This window comes from Oculina patagonica, chromosome 7 (genome assembly GCF_052425735.1).
Source record: "Oculina patagonica isolate OP01 chromosome 7, crgOcupat, whole genome shotgun sequence".
In the NCBI taxonomy this organism is placed as follows: Eukaryota; Metazoa; Cnidaria; class Anthozoa; order Scleractinia; family Oculinidae; genus Oculina; species Oculina patagonica.
In genome coordinates, this window is record NC_135764.1 from 13,140,180 (window position 1) to 13,157,846 (window position 17,667).

Here is a 17,667-nt window from a genome sequence, read left to right on the forward strand (position 1 = left end):
TGCGTGCTCGGCCGAATTGGAAATTACTCTTCCCTGCCTATATTACTCCATGAATAGTTTGTGTGACAAATTGACGCTAAAGTTTAGCCAATCGAATAAGTATATTCAACAAGTTCATGGTATTTAAATGTACTTATTGAAAATCTCGTGAAATACCCAGCTATAGCTTAATGTAAATGATGCTTGCACTATTGTATAACTTTTGTCAGTGGAGTAAACATTTCCGGTAAAAATTTTCCAGAATGTTTTTCTTTATTGTTATTTTCCCAGATCCTAAAAACAAAAGCAAATTTGAAAAAATAGAACCCGCACAGTTTGTTTCCACACATATGCGATTCGATATACACTAGGTTACACAACACTTTCTCGTGGTATACTTAACAATTATAATATTAAATTTCATCGGGCATTGTGGCGGATTTTGCGGGCTAAAATGGAGAAAACTTCGATAAGAGCTATTCAGCGGGCTAAAATATATTTTAGCCCGCTGCCGTGGACCAATCAGAAACAAGAAAATAACTAATCCAGCCAATCAGAACTGAAAACCATTCAACTGTTCGCGCCGTTTTCTTGCTGGCTGGCACAAGCTAGCATCACTTCAAGCTTTGTTTAATTTGAGTCGAGACGCTTCCTTTATAACGACAAAATTGTTGAAGGACTGAACGGGGAAGCAAATTCTCAGTCTTCTCAGCTAGATGAAGAGGAATTCAGAAACTTAAAGAAGAATCCAGGCAGCGAAGTAAATGTACGTTTGTCTTCATCGAGCGAAACTCGCTCAGTCGAATTTCAAACATATTCCAAACTGCCAGTTCAGTTAACAGCACAATTAATTTAAACACTTCTAAATGACGACTATTTCTTTGCTGTCGATAGAATTTTGTAATTTCCTTTTCAAGCAAAGATTGTTTTGAGTAATTTTGCGGTTTTCTGCCGAGTGTTGTAAACTTTTTAAGACCTTTTAATAAACCTGATTTACAATCAGAAATAAACGCCGACTCGCAAGTCGGCAGCGTTCAAGATATCGCTTACTGTTCTTGATTTCTTAACTAAATGCCCTCTGAAATGATTATAATAGTAATAGTGTTGATGTTCTTGGGCGTAAATATGTTATTGGCCCTTCTCAGAGCTCATTTTAAAATGAGCCTGAGTCGGGCCAAAAACATATTTACGCCCGCGAACATCAACTCTATTGTTATATTATTCCACGAGCGCGCATTGGATATGAGATGGTAGTAACAACGATTTCATATCCAACAAGCGCGAGTGGAATAATTATTTTATTAAAAACGACCAAAGAATTGCAATATTTGAGCTCCCCGGCTGTTCTCGTTGACGCGTATCGGCTGGCATATTTGTGGTCAATGGTTGAGAAATTTAGTTGTATAAGGATCTTCTGAGGTCCTTGTTTTTCATTTCATGTGTTGTAACGTCCGCTCTTTATTGACAAAGTCCAGTCCATTCCAAACTTTATCTGTCCATCTTCTGCCACTGATCCGGCTGATCTTTGATGTGGTGATGATTGACAGGTGGACATTCCATCGGCTTGTGTCAAATGAACAGGAAATCAGACGATATAAATAACGTGCTTTTCCTCATGTCACTGAGTGTTTTGTCAATTATCAAGTTGCTAAATTTGACAACCTGCCAGTGATTTCAAGGGCTCTTTTTGCGACTCACTGTTTGAGGAATTTGGCCGCCATACGATAACACAAATCCCCAGGCAAACCAAGCTGATAGACTGTTTATTTCGCTTCAATCAGAATAGAGGTTGTAGATGATTTCCTTTTATCTTTCTCCAATACAAATTGAAGAAACGCGCCCCGGGGGGGGGGGGTACTCGAAAAAGTTTTGTACGGGGAGGCTCCGCCCCGAGATCTAACCCCTTACCCTTTTATATACCATTTTGATAGAAAAAGGTACCCCTTTTGTATACCTTTTATTGCAAAAAGGCACCCCTTTCATATACCTACACGACATCACATTTACCTAAAACGGGATGTTTTCTTGTCATTTTTATGTAGCGCTTAATAAATTACGACGATACAGCCAAAAGTTGCGTCTGCTCGAAATATTTAATGTAAAGGCCTTTAAAATATCATTATGACAGATTTCCCTACCCTTTCATATACCTAAACCTGTGAAATCCCTACCCTTTTATATACCTGGAGCCTAAAAAAGGTACCCCTTTCGGGCGGAGCCTCCCCGTATAGGCCATTATAGGGAGTACCCCCCCGGGAAACGCGCGCACAACACTACAGAGCTTACAGGAATGCACGAGGTCGGGCTTATTTATCAACAGGTCAAACCACAGAAATAAAGCATATTTGTAAAGACCAACATCTCTTTGTCGACTTTATAAACATGGATTGCATACGGCATGTAACTTGAAATGGAATCTATGTGGTTTAAAAGACAGAGCTGGAGAGAACTTTCGACAAGGAAAAACAGACGAAATGTGAGTAATGTAATTAAAGATCAAGAGCCCAAGCACAGCCTCACACGTGGTTTTTCTTTGGGCTCATCACGCTATTTTTACTGTTGACCCTCACTAATCTATTTCGTCAATTGTCTGTTTTTTCTGTGTCTCAATTTCTGCTACCCTCGATTTCTCATACTTTCCGATAACTTCACTGACCAAAAATCGTCGATTCCCTTAAATTGGCTTCACTCGGTCGAGATCTGTAATTTTATTCCCGATGTCTGGAACATTCAACTTCTCTAACCAATATTCGTTTCTCTTGGACACTCAAGTAATCGAAGTTCCACTGTTATGTTTTCTGCTGTCCTTCCTATTGAACAGTGATTTTTCAAATACCGTATTTATTCGATTAAACGCCTTCCCAGAATAAACACCGCCCTCGAATAAACGCCGCATTTTATAGCAGAACGTTGATATATATCAACGGGCTTTCCTTAATTTTAAGGGACTCGCGCTATATAGGGAAAACAACTGTCTTAATGCTCGCGCAAAATGGCGTCAACAAATGGCGAATTTATTAAGAAGGTAGTCTCACGGTATGGGGATCTTTTGAACTGGTCATAAAGCCGCTGCAGCGCATTTATTCCGGTTTCTGTAGCATAATGTGAAAAGAATTGTTACCCACCCTGAATGAAATGCTACTCCGTGACAGGCTACTACAAGCATTATGGACGTTTTCCCTAACATGACAATGTGCCGGGATACCCGTGTGAAAAGAGACACTGTAGGAATTAGTACGGACATCCGTAATATAAGCACCCATTTCTGTACGGCTTTGCTTTCTTTCTTAGGCTTTGTCCACATTAATCTGGAGAAGGCTGCAAAAAAGAATTTTCCGTCCACGTTAATCCGGATAAGTTTAATTGCACGCAGCGTTACAACGCATGCACAGAATAAACCTTTTGTTTTGACAGAGATTACATCACGTCATTCACGTCAGCGTTTTCGGAAAGCTCTGTTTTCACTGTTCACACTATCACACTAGTGCGTTTTCAAATTTCTCCACCTTTAAGAACGTTTTGAAAAGCTCCGTTTTCGGTAAAAAGATACGTTTTCAGATTTACCCGGGTACTGTTAGTGTCCTTTTTTCCGCTGTTTTTAGATGGAAGACTCGTCGGAGTCGAGTAGTCATGCGCAGAACGGAGAGAAAACACAGGCTATCAACGAAGAAAACATTTCTAAGGCCGCCGCTCTTGATAGTTAACGAGGGGCGAAGCCCCAAGCCAACCGTGATCAGCCGATAGATACCTCGAGCTTGCCGTCTAATTGTTAATTAGAAAGCACCTGTGTAGCCAATCAGATCGCGCGTTTTGCCAGTACCATACTTACTCGAATAAGCGCCGCGGCGCTTATTTAATTTTTCGCGCTTCAAGTGCGGCGCTTATTCGAGGGCGGCGCTTATTTTAGGGCGGCGCTTATTTAAAATTTGGACGCCACAAGGAATCTTATATTTTACAGTAATTGAAATTAGCGTCTTTTGATTGTCAGTATTCGTCTCTCGCTGAAGAGGGAAGTGGTGCTAGCTGTCGTGGCAAAGTTCGCGACCTTCACAACATATACAGAACTACCAGAGAACTACATATTGTAAAAATGTTGGATAGAAAACTTATGGGTGAGCGGAAAAACAAACACGTTAAACTGCAAAACATCGCTTTTGATGGAAAGAAATGTCCCAGTTTGTTTCAGAATTGATTTGTAGTGCTGTTTTTAGTTAAACGGAATCCCTCGAATAAGCGCCGCATCGGGACTGCGGCGCTTATTCGGGGGCGGCGCTTATTAACTTTTTTGTCCCAATTACGGCACTTATTTGAGGGCGGCGCTTAATCGGGGGCGGCGCTTATTCGAGTAAATACGGTAGACGGCCGCACGCCTCTCTATTACAGACACCCTACTTGGGGGACCAAATCCAGATTCTCGGCAAAAGCAATAAAGGTTTTACTGAAAATGACTGCCACTATTACGGACTCTCTCTATTTCGGAAAATTCAGACACTCGATAAAGCGGACACTATGAACTTCTCATTTTGGTTATAAAACGTAAGATTGCAGTCTGGTACTCGTCATATGTCAAAACAAGAACTTTCTTCAGTAAATGTACACTTCAGCTGGGTCTTTTCCCTTTAGACCTTTTATCAAGCCTGCGTCCTCCATTCTCAACGACTACTTAGCAGTTCTTCGAGTAACGGGGATGATAGAAGAGTTATTATTTTTTATTTATTTATTTTTTTTTTTTGGGGGGGGAGGGGTTAAATTTTCGATTCCAGGATTTTATTGGGGTAGAAAAATATGGCAATTATTTTTTGGGGATATTAAAAACAATCTGAAGATTCCTGGTAGTGCCTTAACTCTGTAGTTCTGCAAGCAAAGGTGTTTCTTATGTTTTTTTCTATCTGTTATGTCAATATTTCCCTTTTTCTGATATAAGAGTCAGAAATTCGGCATGATATCAAATAAAAGAGTTTGGGGTTTATTTTTGGTCCAGGAATTTTTGGGGTTTTGTTGGAAGCCCTAGGGATTTTTTTTTTTTTGGGGGGGGGGGCCTACCGGTTTTTTGCCCCCATTCGATCATCTTGTCACTTGAAACCCAGTCATTATCTCACTATCTATGTCTAGGGGTTAAAGGTTTTAGAAAGTTTTTTCGCAAAGGGTTAGTAAAATTAAGAGAAATAAGAAATATTGGAGATTTATTGTGTTTTTAAAATGAGAATTGTTTAAGTTGAAAATTGTTAAACGGGCACCCTAAATTGCTATATGCACACGTTTATTTTTGTAAAATGTATGGGAGATAAAACAGAAGTTATTGCATACTTATGTCATCTTAAATTATTTAACTTTGAGCCATGCGTATTTCCGAAGAATTCGAATTCGTCGACGCGAAGATCACCGTGAAAAAAAACCCCGAAGATCTCGAGATTGAAGCGAAGATCTAATATTGGCCAAAATTCACGTGATCGATATGAATACTCAAATATAAAATTGTCAAAACTCGAATTACAGTGAATAAACGTTCAAATCGTTATCCGCGCGTAAAACGAAGATATCTTTAATATCAGTACCCATAGTATAGAGAAGCTTTGAAAATCGTCCCGACGAAGAGCCTGGCGACGAGAATGCGCGCAGACCCTGACCGCGCAGCATTTTAGATAGCCACCGCTGTGCAGTATACGTACACTCAATAAAATGGCGGCCGAAGTGAAAGATAATAGTGACGTTACGGAAACAGAGGAAAAACCGCTCATCTCTTTGTTTGCTTCCTTTCAGGATTATTTATCAAATGACCAGGAAATAAGAGAGGTGCGTTTTACGAGTTCTCACCGCTTGTTCGTTCCTGTAATTATAATTTCGTAAATCCATTTTCTTTCTGTCTTTGTTTTCTTGTTTTGTAGTGACATTTGCAAGGCTGAATTCAGAATCTTTAAATCCTTCTATGAAGTCAAAAACATTGAAGAGTGTTCGCTTGTTTGACGCTGCATGTTAACACTTGCGCCTTAAATAACACAATCGGTGGTACCTTGCCCCGTTCATACATATATGGATTATGATGTCACCAAAAGTTAACTTCAAAGCTCTAGTACAATGTCATTTATGAGAACTTGACAGACAATCTCTTCAGCACTGATGTTTGACTATGTATTTTGTATGTAAGGAGAAGGAAGTTTTTGATCATGATCACTCTGGCTTTCAGCTGTGAAGAAGATTTGTGCTAAAAGCAGACAAATGCTCACTGTTGTCAAGTCACAGTATGCAAATCTTGTGGAGAAAATACCAGCTGGTCAATATTACAGGTCAGTAAGTACATTACCGGGTATATTTTTTCCTTGAGCATCACAGGGCTCCAGAATATATTTAATGTGTTTCAATTTGGCCAAGACTCTATGTGCGTTTCTTGCCCTTGCCCCTTCAATTGTTAACAAATAATTTGGTGGAGAAAGGCACTCTAAGAGTAAAAGTATCTTGCCCAAGAACACAACAGAATAACACCAGCCAGGGTTTGGACTTGATCTTGAATCCAACGTGGTGTTTGGACAACCTGTCAAAATACTGCCTCGGGGGGACTGGGGGACTGCAATGGACTAACATCCCAACAAGAGGTGTAGAGATCCTTTAAATTTCATGTAGTTGCCTCATGCTACAGAAATGAGACTTACAGTGTAAGGACTCAGAAGTCCTCTTACACTGATAAGACAGCTGTGTGTTTTAAATTGTTATGTTTTTTTTTATTGTAGATTTTGTGACCACTGGCGCTTTGTGAGTCAACGGTTTGCCTTTCTTGGAGCATTTATTGTGTACCTGGAAAGTGATCGACTCATTACTAGACCAGAGCTGGCAGAAATGCTTGGAGGTAATTAAGCTAACAGTAAGATGTGCATATTGTCAGATGCAATTGAATAACATTTCCTTTGCGAACATGAAAATCTTACAAATTTTACCCTTGGTGGGGTACTCAGATTTATAGTGAGGTGGAGGTATTCCATCCAGAGTACATTCAATCCTCTATTAAGCACTCAACCTTAGGAAATAGCAATTTTAACTGAGCATTGCAAATATTGAGATTGATCAGAAATAGAATGCCAGAAGAATTGCATATTTACATCAATTTATATTTTTTTAAGAAAAACAGTAATAGAAAATAATAAGTAACAAATCAAGTTATTGCATGTTCAAGGAAGTGCATGTAGGTAAACAAAGGGAAGGTAATGAAGGCTGACCAGTTTGCTTTTTGTTAGGTTTACTGGTGTCGCCATGTTGTAACTAGAACATACGCATCATTATCAAGTAGGAGTAACAACTGAGTTTTAAAATTATTGAATATTTCACTCACTTTTATACAATCATTCATTGGCGGCTCTCATTAAAGTTAACATACTTGGCATCTTGCAGCATTTCCTAAAAGCGGTTTTCTACTAATGCGTAAATAAGCCATGATTAACTACAATAAACGCTGTGGTAAGCGTGCGGTTACATTGGTCACGATATTGGAGCACGTATTCTAACACTTTTCTTCCCTTTGTTTGCCCACTTGTCCACATTTCTCCACAAACAGAGAACCTACAGTAACAGAACAAGCACAGGCCGCCCAGTCGTTGTATCGAATTTAGGTGATTATAATCTTGACAATGTATGAGTCAGAATACTTTGAAAAATGCTCTAAATAGTACTGGTATGAAAGATTTAATAAAAATGTCTTCATAGTTACCTTTAGTTATGTTTATCTTGCGTTATTTTGACATTTCTGTGCTTCTGGAGTGGGTTTAAAGTCATTTAGATGAGTTTTTCTTTCTGACATTGTGCTTCTCGCCGTCAGAAAGAAAAACTCGTCTAAACGGCTTTAAACCCACTCTAGAAGCACAGAAATGTCAAAATAACGCAAGATAAACATAAGGTAAGACATTTTTATTCAAATCTTTCATACAAGTACTATTTAGAGCAATTTCCAAAGTATTCTCATGCATTGTCTTATAATCAACTAAATCGAATACAACGTCTGCGCGGCCTGTGGAACAAGCTACGTACAGTGTACAGTAAGCTGAGTCTTGATGTTTTATCTACATTTCTTCATTGCAGTCCAAGTAGAGCGGTCATCTGATGGTTTCCATATTGACTTGGATGATTTTTTAACTGGACTTCTTCTTCTTGCAAATGAACTAGTAAGTTGCTTGAATCATGATACGGTATTGCCTGACACTGCAACTAGGAGCTTTTAATTAGCAAACCACAATGGAAATAACAAAGAAAAGGTCATCAATGACCATCAAACAAAATTAATTAATTGCTAAATTAATGAAATGAACAATGGTTCTACCAGTTCTAATTAGTTTGGAGAACCCCGTTGGCCGAGAACCATGACAGCTCTTTTTTCCGGCCTGGACATTCTCAGAAATAGTGCATTATAATGATATCTTCTATCATATTTTTTATGTATTTTGGGTGGATGGATGGACGGATGGACTGATGAACAGACAAATGGAGGGACAGACTGATGGGCGGACAAATAGACGAAGACATTTACTTATAAATATTAAAAATCTGACACTTTTCTACTACAATACTGTAAAATTACAATATTACTAAATGCTAATTTAGTATTCTCAGAAATATTGAGAGCATAGTAAAACTACTACAATCCACATTTATTAAATTTCCGACCAATGTTTGACTGTTTTTTTTTTTTCAGTCACGGTTTGCAGTGAACAGTGTAACCTCAGCAGATTATGGCCGACCTTACAAAATAGCTGTATTTGTAGCTGAGCTAGATGCTGGCTTCAGACTGTTAAATCTTAAAAACGACTCTCTCAGAAAGAAGTTTGATGGCCTCAAATATGACCTCAAGAAAATCGAAGAAGTGGTTTATGATCTGACCATCAGAGGACTGAAACCAGCTGTGGAAGAGTCCAGTTAAAAGAGACAAATCAAAGCCTGTGGGTGTGAAGGAGAGGAGGGCCTGGATGAATGTGGCTCTGTGGTCTGAATTGTCCCTGTGAGATGTTGATCTGTCCTTGGACACACCAGACCATTACAACATAATATCTCTCAATCTGTTGTTGTAATACTGCTTGTGCTGATAAAAATATCTGCAAGAGACTAGCTACTGCAATCTTTCCGGTCATCCAAATCAATCTGACTAGCTTATACGTGGTTATTGCAGTGCAACCAAAAACACTGGGCATGGTTAATAGCCCATATATTTCTTTACATAGTGGCTGTCTTCTCTTAATCAGGCAGAATATTGACAACGTACATTGACCAAATGGACGGGAACAAATTTTTCATGTTAGTTGACTAAAATAAGAAACGTGTGTTTTCTTCATTTTTCGTTGTGTTCGCAAGCATAAAACCAAAGCCATATCTGTTCATTAGTTGTAAGTAAGAACTTATTTTGTTGTGATTTCCACAAATTAACCTGTTTGTTATATTGAAGTTCATTTTGTTGGGACTTGCAAGGCTTACTTGGTTCTTGACAATTGACTGAGACTTCAGTTTGTGTTGGAACGGTTGCCTAGTAACATTTCTAAGGAGTGATCACTTATTATTTTATTGGATAATAAAAACCAGCTTTTGAGTTCTTATCGTCAAATTTTCATTTAACAGCACTTTCTCACTGAAGAACCATAGATAAAAGTTATATGAGGAGTGCACGCCAGCTAGGTGTCTTATCAGTCTTGCAGTGGTAATGCTTCATACTATGAGAAGTGTTGATGATAATAATGGCTCGCTAATGTCATACCGGTATGTAACAACTGAATACATAGACTTCCCTGAAGTTGTTGCTTCTCATTTCCAGTTTGGTGGTTGTAGACCCTGGGTGTGCTCAAGTCTACTGAATACATGTAATGTGAGTGAACATTTCCCTGTACAGTCTCATGCCACTGTAAGCCACTGTAGTATGCCCTATTTTCAGGAATTGCTTCTTGATTTTCAATCACTATGTAACCCTACTCACAGGGTTCTAAATTATTTGAGAATTTTGCACTTAACCAGGGCCTTAATGTGATTAATTTTTGGTCTTTTGAAGCTGTACCCCAATCTGGTTCCCAGGGTCTCTCTTCTTCCTGTCCCTTGGAGCAAGAAAAAAGAAGGGCTCTAGAGAGTGGGAGGAAAGAGAGACCTTGGGAACAAGGTTGGCTGTTCCACATTTAGATGCCTGCGAGTGCTCAATCACGTATCTAAATCCCACATCCAACCTTGACAAGTGAAAGGTGGGTTCTGAGTATGAGATCAGCTTGTTCCAGGGGTTCGGTTTGTTGGGGAACAATGCGAAAAGCGGCGAGCAAAAAAATATGGGGAGAGGTGCTGGGTCTTGCGCATGAATACAACTACCATGATTCCCTGCAGGTGTGCACTAGGAGGAAATCGGGTATTCATAACAAGGATCCCCCTCAGTGTCATATACAGAGTCCCCACCCCTCCCCCTACCAAGGCCTGATCAGTCAAAGGGTTGACATGCCAACAAAGAGAGAAAACACCATTCAAACATGCAATAAAATCAGCAGCAACCTTTTTTATTTTTATCACTTTATTAGTACAAAAATAAGCAGTTATTACAGAAATTAAGCTACGATTTAAATAAATTTATTTAGAGCAGTTTCCAAATGAGTACCGTAGTGTAAAACCAAATCCAAAGTAATAACTCTGGCCAATCACATTTAGGGCTCAGACAATCTGACCAGTAAGCCAATCAAAACTCACCGCATAACATGTAGCTAGCATGAAGTGCGGGAAAACGTGTGTGACCAAGTCATGATTCGTCTTGATTTCTTTTCTGATTGTTAAAGAAAGTGACAGATTTTAAAGCCAATCACTTGGTGCAGCAATGCAACATCAAATCAAACAAGAGTTACTTTCGATGCTCAAGTGGAACTGAACCGCTCTATTAAAAAACAGTTATTACAATACACTTCCTACAAATAAGAGGTAATTACAATTGGATACGATTATTGTGATAAAATAAGTGCATGGTAACTGCAAACAATTTCGGTTTACTTATTACTAAAGGCAGAATTTATTATGCTAACATAATTTATATCAAAAATTTCCTAAGGCATTTACTTACTTTTATTTTTTTGGCTATTTTGTCAGGGATGTAGCTAAGAAAAAACTAAGCTGGCTTGTTAAAAAGCCCAGCCAGCTTTTCTGGTATTTATATCCTCAAAGCTATCCGAAGTCTTGTGTTTTCTAGTGAAATTTTAGCCCTTTGTCAGCATGGCCAGTGAAATTAGCCGGCAGCTTGCTCTTAGCTACAATATCATCGCTCTTTTGTTATTATTTAAGCCTGAATGATCTTAGTTTAATGAACAGTTAAATCAAGCTCAGTAGCTATACTGAACAGTGCATAAAAAATTAATAACCTGCTCATACAATATCTATATTCTCCTTCAAAATTTTGATAGAAAGCGACTATTTTTTAATAAATTTATTATAGACTGGAATCATTGAGCACTATGGCCCCCTAGGGAGCATGTTCAGAGGCTAGTAGTTCTGCTTTTATGCACCGTCAAATATCACTGAAACCTTTTTGAAAATATACTGCAATTGAAATGTCAAGTTAGGGTGTTTACCACTTTCTACCAGCCACTCACAGAGTTGAATGAACTTATCCAATCAGCTGATTACTGCTAGTTTTATAAATTTATAATAGACTGGTATCATTGGGCACTATATCCCACTATGGAGCCTAGCTGTTCACAGACCAGTAGCTGTACTTTTAGGGCACCATCAAATTAAAAAATTTGAAACTTTTTCAAATTACACATGAAATGTCATTTTAACATGACTGATCATTTTCTTATAGTCATTCAGTCAGAGAGTCTACCCATTAAGCTAATCTGTTGACCAACAGTACTACTGCTTGCAATTCTTATAAATGTAATTAACAAATAACAGGGGGCTCACATCACAAAAGTGATATTTCTGTGAGGCCCTGTGAGGAACCATAAGAATATTGATAATAAAAGGTAAACCCATTGATATTAAAACTATCAAGTGCTAAAAGCTTAAAAAAGTTGTCATAAAAAGTTAACCAAATTTTCAAAAGAATTAGATAAATTACAAACATGATTCAATTAAGATACACTTCCCAAAGAGGGGGGGGGGGGGGGCTAGCTTCTTAACTTTAGATCTGAACAGAGCAGTTGATAAGGAATTGCTGAAGACAGCATTTGGTGGCAAGCGATTTTGGAACGTTTTGAAAGGCAAAATACGAATTTTGTTTGGGGGAACATATGCTTTGTAAAAATTATTATAAGGATTTAAAATTTTTCTTCTGTGAAGACTATTACATAGAAAATCCACAAATACGGGGGTAACATCCATGTATGTCATAAGCATGTAGACGTTCTTTATTTGCTAGTGGCACTGATTTTAATTTTAGATCTATATGCCATTTGAGCTTTGTTTTTTTAGGGACCATTCATTATTTATGTCAGGGGGTGGGCTTGCAAGATCCATTGAAAACCAAACAGAAATATTGAGACATCATTTTCGCTATGCTGTGACTATTATGTTTCAGACTCTCAACATTTCCATTTATAATATCAGAGAACTTATAACAATAAAAGCATTTCTCAAAAATAAAATTAAAAAATCAACAATCATCACCAAATTCAAAAATCATAAAAAAAAACATAGGCCCCCTCCTTGCTAGTCTCCCTCGCAGCCGTTTTAAGTGTCGTCACGCAACATTCCTCCCCACAAACGGCTTGTGGGGAGGAATTTTTGTTGCGTGACGACACTAAAAACGGCTGCGAGGGAGACTACCTCTTTGCATGCAGATTACATCATGACCCCCCCCCCCCCCTGAATGTCTAGGATTTATCGTGACCCACCTCTTATCCTTGCCAGCCCACCCCCTGGCATAAATTATGAATGGTCCCTTACGTTTTCTGGTCAGGTGACTTGTCAAATATTGCCACGATTTGAAAGTCTTAAAGGACTGTTGAATGCAACAAACAAGTGAAAAATGCTTTTTAGTACAGAATGCACTATTGTGATGGTTTGTTGAACCTCTAATGCGCTAAGGCGCTATGGTGTAAACTTTTATAGTCAATTAATTAATTAATATCAATTAATTAATTATTTCTTGTGAAGGGGGGGGGGTGGAGGGGGAGCACCTGACCGTACCCCCAGGAAAAACGCGGAGCATATCTACCTTACTTCGTATTAAGATCTCAAAGGTATATATTTGTTTCAGAAAACTCTTTGCTCTCCTTGTGGTACTATACTCTTTCTTGGGCAACGTACTTTACGCCAAACGCATGCGCAGTTTACAATGTAGTCTACATTTTATTTGGAAAACTCTCATGAACACCGCTTGTATTGCGTGTTTGCGGTAGGATCCCTGCAGACTCTGTGACACCAAGTGAAAACCGCAAATTAATTAATTAGATTTTGAGACTTTCCCAGTGCTTTCGTAATTAGGTATGCAAAAACTTGCACCGGGATTTTCGTAGTGAAATTCCTGATTACCAGAAAACAAATATCCTAGCTGAAATGCGTTTTGAAAAACCTTTCGAAAGAGATGTTTTTTGATTAGATGTGATCTTTACTTTTTGAGAAACGTCTTTCGTGCAGTTTATTTTGTAACTTAATTAAATTTTAGTAAAATAATTGGCTTAATTATTGAAAGGAAGACAAATGCGATCGATGTCGCCGTAAAATAAAAAACAAACAAACAAAAGTGTCATGTTACGGCATTTTCAAGGAAGACAAAAGTATCTTGTTTCAAACAAAAAAGTGTTGTGTTATGGTTGCAAAGATTAGTGTAAGTGAACACCCGGGAAGGAATACAAGTGGTGTTTCAACACCTAATGTTAAGTAAAATAAAGCAAATAAACACGAACAAACAACAACATACTTTCAATTGTCGACTCCATTGCATTCTGCACTGACCTTTGAGTCTCTGAGTTTGTGTAAGGTCTGGTTTACAAAATATGATGGTTAAAAATCTTCCACATGTACAGCAGCAAATTAGAAGGTAAAAAGACCCCCTACTCCCCTCCCCTTAAAACTGGAAGAAATTATCTTGTGTCTTTAAACTTCCTGACAATCTACTGATCCAGGGACTGAAATATCATCAAGTGCAAAGTAGACAACTCACAAAAAAGCAAAGACTGTAACCATGAAGAGGAATACAGCTGGGAAACAGAGACATCTAACTTTATACCAGTAGATCATGATAAAAAGGCATGTTCATGAGCGCCTTACAATACACTTTTGCTACGAATTAAGGGTGTGACTGAAGGCAAAACCTTGGTTTCACTTGTTGCTATGACAATGTGACATCACAAAACTGTACGTGATGAGTCAGTCACAAGTATTAACTCTATTGCTTTTACAAATCAATATTCATCCCCTCCCATTGCAGGAATTAATTGATACGGTTTACGTTAAATTTTTAGAGACCTTGTCCACCAAACTTTCCTTTCCACATTCTGTAAATAACACGTCTTTATACAAAATGCTACTGCTATTGTGAAGCAATTAAGTGAAACATGCTGCCGGAAGGCAAAAAAAATATGAAAGTTCTCAAAAATTTTCAAGACCGCATTAGCTTCCGGGGGGGGGGGGTACTCCATATAACGGCCTTTACGGGGAGGCTCCGCCCGAAAGGGGTACCTTTTTCAGGCTTCAGGTATATAAAAGGGAAGCGATTTCACAAGTTTAGGTATATGAAAGGGTATGAAAATCCGTCATTTAAGTTTTTTAAAAGGCCTGTAATTAAAATATTTCGAACAGACCCACTTTATGGCTGTATTATTTTAATTTATTAAGCGCTACATAAAAATGACAAGAAAACGTCCTGTTCTAAGGCTATGTCACGTCTTTTAGGTATATGAAAGGGGTACCTTTTTTCAGTAAAAGGTATACGAAAGGGGTACAATTTCTGTCAAAATGGTATATAAAAGGGTAAGGGGTAAGAGCTTGGGGCGGAGCCTCCCCGTATAAAACTTTTTTGAGTGCCCCCCCCCGGGATTAGCTTACATGCAAATGATTTTGTATTTGGAGGAGAAACTCATTTTAGCTTAGTATTTTAGGATTTATGTACAGAATATACTCAACATCCATGCTATTGTTATTTGTTTTAAACAAGTGTAAGCACTTAAAAAGATTTACGCTTCTTGTTTCATAACATCATTTTACATTATTTAAAAATATCACTCACTTGTGGACCCAGGCATCATATTTTTCAAATAACGAGTACCTTTTCTGCTACACAAGCTACAGCAATGCGTCCCTCAGTAGTCACTGTTATTCCTCGTAAAAGGTCAGTCCGTTCTTGATGGATTTGAGTGCTCCGGACAAACTCGCCATCTTTGGTGAACACTTCCACCTGCAGGAGATCTTTGATCCATCGTTCTCTACCAGCGAGGACAACATGCTCACTTGCCCGGTGAAATGCAATTCTAGGATACCAATAACTTCCTTGGAGTTTAAACTTGTTAAGATGGTCGCCATGTTCACTGAATATGTGAACACAGAAATCATCCCTGTCCAGTACCATAACACGGCCATCATTAGCAGCAGTGATATCCCACGCATCCTTCAATATGCCTTCACCAAACGAGCAAACAAACTGACCATCAGACTCGTGCACATCAACCACATTATCTACCCTCAGTACCAGTACTTTGCCACTGTCGGTGACTGTCAGTCTGCCCCAGTGCCTATCTCCCCTCGCAGGAAACTTGTGACGCAGGTCAGTGGTGTTGTTAAATTCGTAAACAACGCGCTCATATTTCATAGCTCCAGGCTTGTTCAAACTGGCCAAAACATAGATACTGTCATTCACGTCTGTGGCTACATCAAGAACATATAACTTTGTATGTACGTCATCTTTAGGGAGACTTAAAAGACTCATAAATGTTCCAGTACTGTCAAACACCTTTACGTTGCCATCGTGATAGTCTCCAACAATGAATTGTCCGCTGGAGTTTGTAGCGATACCACGCGGCCTCTTCAGCTTGTGCTCCTCTTCACCCTCCTGACCAAATGACCATGGTGGTACACAACAGTGCTCCATGCCCTGTTTACGCAGAACTTCAGTCACTCTTTCGTCACGCAACGGATCAACTTTGTCTTCTCCGATATCAACAGCAGGCTGCATCAAGAAGGGTATGTCTTTACCGACTGTTAGCGTGACATCGTAAAAGACACGGTTAATGTGACAGACACTAGAAATGATATTCCTGCGTTCGTCTTTACCCAGCAAGCCCCTCACTGCCAGAATGCCTTTCTTGAGCTGAATATCAAAACTACTCTTAACCGCTTGCAAAGAGTTAAGTTCCTCAATACACACTCTACAAGGTTCTACTGCGTCCGCGGGATTGTCTACTTTCTCCAGAATTGTCGCCATTACTCGATATTGCATCGCCAGAATGCGGTCAGAAGTTTCTAGAGCTTCATTGTTAAAGGCTTCTGTTGCTTTTCTACGAGCGTCTTCGAATCTTTTCTTTGCGTCGTAAAGCTTCCTTGTAGCTGATTCATCCAAGTCAGTAAGATCGAACATTCGCACGCCTTTGACTACAGAAAATGCTTCAGCACAAGCCGCTTGCGTGGCTACCGCGCCGTACTCGCTTCTGGACCTCGCCTCCTCAAACACTGTATATAACAGTTCGATTCCTTCTCTAAAGAAACTGATGCTTGCTAGCAAATCTTTTCTTGACAATCCTTCCAACTTCTTCTTGATATCGTCGATTTCACGCACGATCAATCTACGAAATTTTTGATCTGTTACATCGCCATCTTTCAGCTTCTCCGCTGCCTTATCTCTGCCTTTATTCACAAGCGCTTTTAACACGGCTGTTACAATCGAAGACATATTCGTCAAGTAAAGAAGAACTCGAAAGCTGTTGCGTGTTCAATACGAATGATCTTGTCGTGGCGTGTAGTCGCAATGAATGAGAAAACATTTCAGGAATCAGGAGTGAAGAAAAACAAAAAGAATATCAGATTTAAAGGTCAGCATTCTTCCCTATCGACCTGGAATGGACTTTCAGTATTTGCAAGTGAAATCCCATAGCTGATTTCTTTTCAATTAACTCGCTTTTTAAAATGATTTTTTTCGCAAACTAGATAAAAGTTTATTCATAATTATTTAATTCCACTATACTTGTACAAAACAAATGTGGGATACGTCCATGCTTTTTCAGCTCCAAATCTCAAACCGGAGCAGTTCAGTTTTTTTCGTAATTGGGGATGCGATTACTTGGCTGATTGGCTAATAACGGCTGCCGATTACAATTTCTTGCTTTTGACAAAAAGGGCTAGGTTTGTGTTGCGTGCTCGGCCGAATTGGAAATTACTCTTCCCTGCCTATATTACTCCATGAATAGTTTGTGTGACAAATTGACGCTAAAGTTTAGCCAATCGAATAAGTATATTCAACAAGTTCATGGTATTTAAATGTACTTATTGAAAATCTCGTGAAATACCCAGCTATAGCTTAATGTAAATGATACTTGCACTATTGTATAACTTTTGTCAGTGGAGTAAACATTTCCGGTAAAAATTTTCCAGAATGTTTTTCTTTATTGTTATTTTCCCAGATCCTAAAAACAAAAGCAAATTTGAAAAAATAGAACCCGCACAGTTTGTTTCCACACATATGCGATTAGGTTACACAACACTTTCTCGTGGTATACTTAACAATTATAATATTAAATTTCATCGGGCATTGTGGCGGATTTTGCGGGC

At 38.7% G+C, this 17,667-nt stretch overlaps 3 protein-coding genes across 4 annotated transcripts in view; 1 reads left to right on the forward strand and 2 right to left on the reverse strand.

The window, feature by feature from the left end:
• The window catches only part of LOC144661251 (uncharacterized), a 107,779-nt gene that overhangs the window by 4,495 nt on the left and 85,617 nt on the right, over window positions 1–17,667 (reverse strand). The gene's annotated exons all lie outside the window — the stretch shown is intronic.
• On the forward strand, window positions 2,294–9,543 carry LOC144661290 (translin-like). Of its 2 annotated transcripts, XM_078521996.1 has the most exons (6): window positions 2,294–2,455; window positions 5,740–5,772; window positions 6,164–6,263; window positions 6,705–6,820; window positions 8,044–8,126; window positions 8,654–9,543. In XM_078521996.1, exons 3-6 carry the CDS (start codon window positions 6,196–6,198, stop codon window positions 8,876–8,878), a joined length of 492 nt encoding a protein of 163 aa, XP_078378122.1. In that variant the 5' UTR covers window positions 2,294–2,455; window positions 5,740–5,772; window positions 6,164–6,195; the 3' UTR covers window positions 8,879–9,543. The 2 variants fall into 2 exon arrangements, with proteins under 2 accessions (XP_078378122.1, XP_078378123.1); XM_078521997.1 differs by lacking the exon at window positions 5,740–5,772.
• LOC144661260 (uncharacterized) lies at window positions 15,161–16,850 on the reverse strand. Its single transcript, XM_078521960.1, has one exon. The coding sequence runs from the start codon at window positions 16,790–16,792 to the stop codon at window positions 15,161–15,163; it is 1,632 nt and encodes a 543-aa protein (XP_078378086.1). The 5' UTR covers window positions 16,793–16,850.